This window comes from Chelonoidis abingdonii, chromosome 5, assembly GCF_003597395.2.
Source record: "Chelonoidis abingdonii isolate Lonesome George chromosome 5, CheloAbing_2.0, whole genome shotgun sequence".
NCBI lineage: Eukaryota > Metazoa > Chordata > Testudines > Testudinidae > Chelonoidis > Chelonoidis abingdonii.
In genome coordinates this window covers 43190724-43197763 of record NC_133773.1, presented here as the reverse complement: position 1 = coordinate 43197763, position 7040 = coordinate 43190724, and the positions used below count along the sequence as shown (strand labels likewise).

At 37.8% G+C, this 7040-nt stretch overlaps 1 protein-coding gene across 1 annotated transcript in view; it reads left to right on the top strand.

Moving 5' to 3' along the window:
• Positions 1–5407, top strand: part of LOC116834789 (uncharacterized) — a 45817-nt gene extending 40410 nt beyond the window's left edge. Inside the window, 3 exon segments of the mRNA XM_032797096.1 lie at positions 436–564; positions 652–789; positions 3443–5407. Of these exon segments, the coding sequence (XP_032652987.1) occupies positions 436–564; positions 652–789; positions 3443–3532 (357 nt within the window). The 3' untranslated portion in view covers positions 3533–5407.
• Positions 5408–7040: the final 1633 nt, after the last annotated feature.

The following is a 7040-nucleotide window of genomic DNA, read 5'->3' as shown; positions in this document are numbered from 1 at the left end:
AGGAACTGAAGGGTGGCCGGGTCGGCTGGGGTATTTATGCGATGCCATGGTGGCGCCACTCCAAGGGGCGCCCAGCCGACCTGCCGAGTGTTGCTAGGGTAAAAGTTTCTCCGACGGCTGTGCACGCGGCGCGCACACACCTAACTGGAATGGATATGAGCAATCACTCGAAGAAGAATGTATGTTCTTTTTGTTAGAGCGGTAAGTCACAAAAAACTACTCAACTCCAAAGGAAAAATGCCATTACTGTGTAACGCTACCATTAATAATTAAAAGGATTACAAATGTAGATAAGAATTTCTTTGAGATTTATATGCTTTAAGTTGTAGTTGCAGTTTGAGGAAAAGAACTGAAACACTGATTCATGCAAATGATATAGGTATAATTCTAGTGGCATCTTGTTGTATATGTTAACTGAATTGCTCTTTGTTGCAGGTAGCAATGCGTGCTTTAGGCTTTGAGCCAAAGAAAGAAGAAGTTAAAAAAATGATAGCAGATATCGACAAAGAAGGAAGTGGCACCATTGATTTTGAAGACTTTTTGGCCATGATGACCCAAAAAATGGTAATCGTCTACTTCGCTGAAAAATCAAATGCAATAAATGAATGAGGACATTTAGACAAATGGGTTTTTATTTTTTTTTCATTTTAGAATGAGAAAGATTCAAAAGAAGAAATCTTGAAAGCCTTCAGATTATTTGATGATGACGGGACAGGAAAGATTTCTTTCAAAAATTTAAAGAGAGTTGCCAAGGAGCTAGGAGAGAATTTAACAGATGAAGAATTGCAGGTAAATTCTGACCTTCGTAATCATGTCCCAACAAACTTTGGGCCAGTTCTTTAGCTCTGTCAGGCACAATTCAGGCTATTCTGAAAGAAAGACAGGCAGCAATAGACATGTTTTAATTAGGCCACAACTTTATTCACCTAAAATATCTGACAATACCCAGCAATAAATCACACAGTGCAGGCCATCATCATTTTCTTAATTGTTTCCACTTATCTGGGAGGCTGCCGTCAAGCCCTTCTCCATCTCAAAATAGAAACCCAAAAGGATACAATCATAAGGAAAGATGAGCAGCAATTGTTAGTGACTCCTACCCCATTGCTTGGTCTTCACCACCTAGTTATATTATCCGCGTATCCAAAACGTGAGCCCATACTGGTTGACTGGAACTACACCTGCCAAGCTTTCACAGCAAGGGAAGCCTGCAGTTTCTGTAACAATTATTAGCCTGCAACAGTTGTGTAAAGCTTTTCTATGGATGTCAACAGCATGTTTACCCTACAAGTCTCAGGCAACCCCCGTCCTAAAATAGAAGATCCCCACCCACTTAGCTCTGTGGCTAAATCTGTTGCCCCACTTATTTCAGTAACTCCTGCCCTGGAGGAGAGTGGGGCTTGGTGGTCACTCCCCCATCACTGATCCCAGTGAGAAGATTTGTCTGGAACTATCTGCGGTATAAATATCCCCCACCCTATCCTCAGTCACCTAGAAGGGCCGTCTCTTCCAACCTGGTCCGGCCATTTCTTGTTTCTCCTTGCTCCCCTGCCTTCAGTTTCAGAAGTAGCTCTTATAGGAGTAACAACTATTTTTGTTCTGGCCAGCCAGCCAAAGGACCCACTGAATTCAGTAGGCATTTAGCGTACATGAGGCATACGGCATTAGACCCAAAACGTGTTCCAAATGTAGATGCATAATTAAATATTTCATGGTGTAAACTTATTTGCTTTTTATATTTTTTTCATATCCTTTAAGTAGGGCTGTCGATTAATTGCAGTTAACTCATGCGATTAACTCAAAAATTAATCACAATTAAAAAAATTAATCATGATCAGTTTTAATCACACGGTTAATATAATACCAATTGAAATTTATTAACTATTTTGGATATTTTTCTACATTTTCAAATATATTGATTTCAGTTACAACACAGAATACGAAGTATACACTGCTCAGTTTTCATTTATTTATTACAAATATTTTCGCTATAAAAATGATAAACAAAAGAAATAGTATTTTTTCAGTTCACCTCATACAAGTATTGTAGTGCAATCTCTTTATCATGAAAATGCAACTTACAAATGTAGATTTTTTTTTTTGTTACATAACTTCACTCAAAAACAAATCAATGCAAAACTTTAGAGCCTACAAAGTCCATTCAGTTCTACTTCTTGTTCAGCCAATTGCTAAGACAAACAAGTTTGTTTACATTTATGTAAGATAATGCTGTCCACTTATTTACAATGTCACCAGAAAGTGAGAACAGGCATTCGCATGAGACTTTTATAGCTGGCATTGCAAGGTATTTACGTTCCAGATATGCCTAACATTCATATGCCTCTTTATGCTTTGGCCACCATTCCAGAAGACATGCTTCCATGCTGATGATGCTCGTTAAAAAAAAAAAGAATGCGTTAATTAAATTTGTGACCAAACTCTTTGGGGGAGAACTGTATGTCTCCGGCTCTGTTTTACCCACATTCTGCAATATATTTCATGTTATAGTAGTCTCACATGACTCAGCACATGTTGTTCATTTTAAGAACATTTCCACTGCAGATTTGACAAAATGCAAAGCAGGTATCAATGTGAGATTTCTAAACATAGCTACAACACTCAACCCAAGGTTTAAGAATCTGAAGTGCGTTCCAAAATCTGAGAAGGATGAGGTGTGGACCATGCTTTCAGAAGTCTTAAAAGAGTAACACTCCGATGTGGAAACTACAAAAAATCAATCTTCTGCTGGTGGCATCTCACTCAGATTATGGAAATGAATGTGTCGGTCCACTTTGCTTGGATTGTTATCGAGCAGAACCTGTCATCAACACGGACCCATGTCCTCTAGATGGTGGATGAAGCATCAAGGGACAGGTGAATCTTTAGCACATCTGTCTGTAAATATGTTGGGATGCCGGCTGCAACAGTACCATGCAAATGTCTGTTCTCACTTTCAGGTGACATTGTGAACAAGAAGCAGGCAGCATTATCTCCTGCAAATGTAAACAAACTTGTTCGTCTGAGCGATTGGCTGAACAAGAAGGAGGACTGAGTAGACTTTGTAGGCTCTAAAGTTTTACATTGATTTGTTTTTGAATGCAGTTATTTTTTGCACATAAGTTTACATTTGTAAATTCAACTTTCATGATAAAAAGATTGCATTACAGTACTTGTATGAGGTGAATTGAAAAATACTATTTCTTTTGTTTTTTACACTGCAAATATTTGTAATAAAAATAGTGAGCGCTGTACACTCTGTATTCTGTGTTGTAATAGAAAAATAGATTTGAGAATGTAGAAAACATCCAAGATATTTAAATAAATGTTATTCTATTGTTCAATTGCATGATTAATTTTTTTAATCACTTGAGAGCCCTACTTTAAAGTAAATAAAAGGTCTTGTGTATTGAGTCTGGTTGTTAGTCTTAAATGTTCTTTACAGGAAATGATTGATGAAGCTGATCGAGATGGAGATGGAGAAGTAAATGAGCAAGAATTTTTGAGAATCATGAAGAAGACAAGCCTATATTAATGTTTGCTATTGCCTTTTCTTAGGGTTGTTTAAAAAGTGTCCTGAAAAGTCTTTAAAAAATATTAGCTTGCACCCTTTTTTGATGCTTCATAATATATAAAGAAGGCCTATAAGAGGATGTATTTTTGTTCCATTTCTTTTTTAGATAGTGTTTATTTTTTATGATAAAAATGCAGGGCCTATATAGCCTGGAAGACTGTGGGTGACAGAAGAACTAGTGAAATGAGACATCCCAAGAGTGAAAGCTGAGAAGTAGCATTAGTCAAACTAATACTCAGTTTTTTGTTTTTATTTTTAAATGTAAGTAAGTTCAGTGACTAACACTTTAGAGAAAGGGCATTGTTGGAAACAAAACCCATGCCCCTTCATTTAAGATGTGAGAGCCCATAATACACATGTTCTCCAGCAAACCTAGAGATGACCAGAGTTGACTTTCTTGATATTAATTACAGGCTGAGTTTATACTTCTGAAAGAAACAAAGGCACAAAGCCAGTATTTTTGTTCTTGTAAGCCTTTCAGGTTTGGTGGCTACCATGTTTATTTCTATTAAGGAATCTAAAATCTGTTGCATATCCATCTATATTGTTCCTTTACGAAACTCTATTCCTGTGGCCAGTTGTGTTGGGACCCTGTGGCAGGTATGTGTAGTAGCAGATAGCAAGGCATTTGAGATAACAGAAGTTGTATTGTACATGACTATCTCTAGATGTTTCATTTCACAAATCGAATGATTGTTTGAAACCTGGCTTATCTGAACTTATTTTTTCTCATTTTGTTTAGATTATCAAAGTTGTATTCTATAATCATTGTCTTCTCCCAGGTACTGATGCCTGAAGCATTACTGAGTTTCTACTATTCTTTTAAGTACTTGGAGTGAAATTCACCTGTAGGCAACACTGAAGGCCAGGCAGTGTGGACAAGAGTAAATTTACAACTCTTTCATACAATCTGATCGCACCTTGATAGTAGAGAAATAATTTGTTATACTATGCAGATGTCAAGTGTCAAGAACTAGCAAATTAAGAGATTCTGTGCATGTGGGAGCTGCTTTTTCATTTTTATTTTATAGGAGTACTCATTTTTTTGAGAATGTTCAGGTATTGCCAATTTCAGCCTAACTGGCTTCTCAACATTTTCTTTCTGCACACAAGCTTATGGCAGCGAGGCTTAACGTGTCATCTAAGGACATAATCCAGAGGGAATTATCATTCCTGCTTCACTGTCAGACAAACAAATGAAAAGTTGTAAAGAGGCCATAAAACCTAAACAGTATCTCTCTTGAGCACAGCTCCTAAATGGAGTTCAGAAGGGGGAGTGTAACACTTGCAGTTGCTTTGCAGTTGCAAGGCCCCAGCAGGGGAGAGCTAGTCCCAGCTAAGGAAGTGGGGAGAGTTAGTTTATGTGAACTCTTGATTTGCAGATGCAGAGCTGATATGTTTTGTTAGAATCATTCTAGCTTCGGGCTCTGTACTGATCTTCCTCTATATAAGCTAAGCCACACTTAGCTAATATAGAGGTGGGCTCAAATCCATGGATGGCCCTCTGTAGTGAACAGAGCCCATATGAACTAGAACATTTATTTTCCCAAGTCAATGTTAACTTTTTCTACTGCAGTAGATATGACCTATGGTACTGTAAGCTTTTTTTAAAATACATGTTTCAACTTTGTATAAAGTGAAATAACACAAATTTGCAAGTATACTACTTGTGGAGTTGAGTTCAGGAAATCGAATGTACTATCTAAATATCACTTTGTTTGATTTGTGTGTACAGCAATTCTGGACAAACTTTTTAGTTCTGTATTTTATAAGACTTTCCAGAAGAGAAATGCATAGCCTGTAAATGTTCTGTCAAATAAAACTTTTTTTCCCTGGCATGCTGATTAAAAGTTTCTTACACTAAGCAATTCTATTCAGAAAGGGAAATTTCGGCCTCTAGAAGACTGGGGGAATCCCAGAACTTGTTAGAGTGACTGTACAGTTTTTGAATGCTGCAACAGGAAAAGGGTAATGACTCTTGTTTACCTGTGATGCATTTAGTTTCTTCCTACCCTAATCACATTACTCACAGTTAAACATAGATTGATTCTGAAGCTAGGAAAAACATACATAGACTTACCTATTCATGCTGAAACCTTGTAGCTTGGCCAAAGTGACGAGCTTGTTAATTAACCTCTTCAATCTGAAATTTTGGATAGTTTTTTTGAATTGGAACAGATCTTACTTCTAGTGAATTTTAACAATCATAGAAATGGCAGGCTGGAAGAGACCTCGAGAAATCATCAAATCCAAGCTCCTGCATTGTGGCAGGACCAAGTAAACCTGCACCCTCCCAAGCAGGCGTTCATCCAACCTGTTCTTAAAAACCTCCAATTATGGGGATTCCACAACCACCTTGGAAGCCTAGTCCAGAACTTACAATTAGAAAGTTTTTCCTAATTTCTAAACTAAATCACTCTTGCTGCAGTAGGACATGGAAAACAATTGATTGCTGACCTCTTTATAGTAGCTCTTAACATATCTGCAGACTGTTATGTCCCACTTCAGTCTTCTTTTCTCAAAGCCAAATATGTCGAGGTGTTGTTGTTTTTTTTAACTTTTCCTCAGAGATCAGGTTTTCTAAAACTTATGTCATTTTTGTTGCTCTCCTCTGGACTCTCCAGTTTGTCCCTATCTTTCCGTAAATGTGGAGCCTAGAATTGGACACAGTACTCCAGCTGAGGCCTCACCAGTGTTGAGAAGAGCAGGATAATTACCTCCCATGTCTTAATACATCCCAGAATGACATTAGCCTTTTTTGCAGATGTGTCACATTGACTCGTATTCAATTTGTGATCCACTATAACCTCAGATACTTTTCAGCAGTACCACCAGTTGTTCCCCATTTTGTAGTTTTGAATTTGATTTTTCCTTCCCAAGTAAAGTACTTCGCACTTGTTTTTATTGAATTTCATCTTGTTAAATTCAGACCAATTCTTCAGTTTGCCAAGGTCATTTTGAACTCTAATCCTGTCTTCCAAAGTATTTGGAACCCCTCTCAGCTTAGTGTCATCCGCAGATTTTTATAAGTATACTTCCACTGCATTATCCAAGTTATTAACAAAAATATTCAATAGTAACAGATCCCTGCAGAGCCCCAGTTCATACACCCTCCCAGTCTGACAGCAAACCATTGATAACTACTCTGAGTATGAACTATTATTTTCTAGGTACTTACACATAGATTGTTTAATAATTTGTTCCAGTAGCTTTCCAGATATCAAAGTTAGGCTGACTGGTTTTTAATTCCCCAGATCCTCTTTGTTCCTCTTTTTGAAGATGTATGTAGCCAGGGCAGCATGGACTAAAGATTATTCAGGCGTTGGCCTCCTCTTTTTCTTCCCTACCTCTCAACCAGCACATGACTCAGGGAAAGGTTCCCAGCTGTGGATTCCAGTTCCTCCCTCTGGCCCACACTTAGACACCTGACTCCCAAAGAGGAGTAGAACTGAGGACCCACACCTCTCTT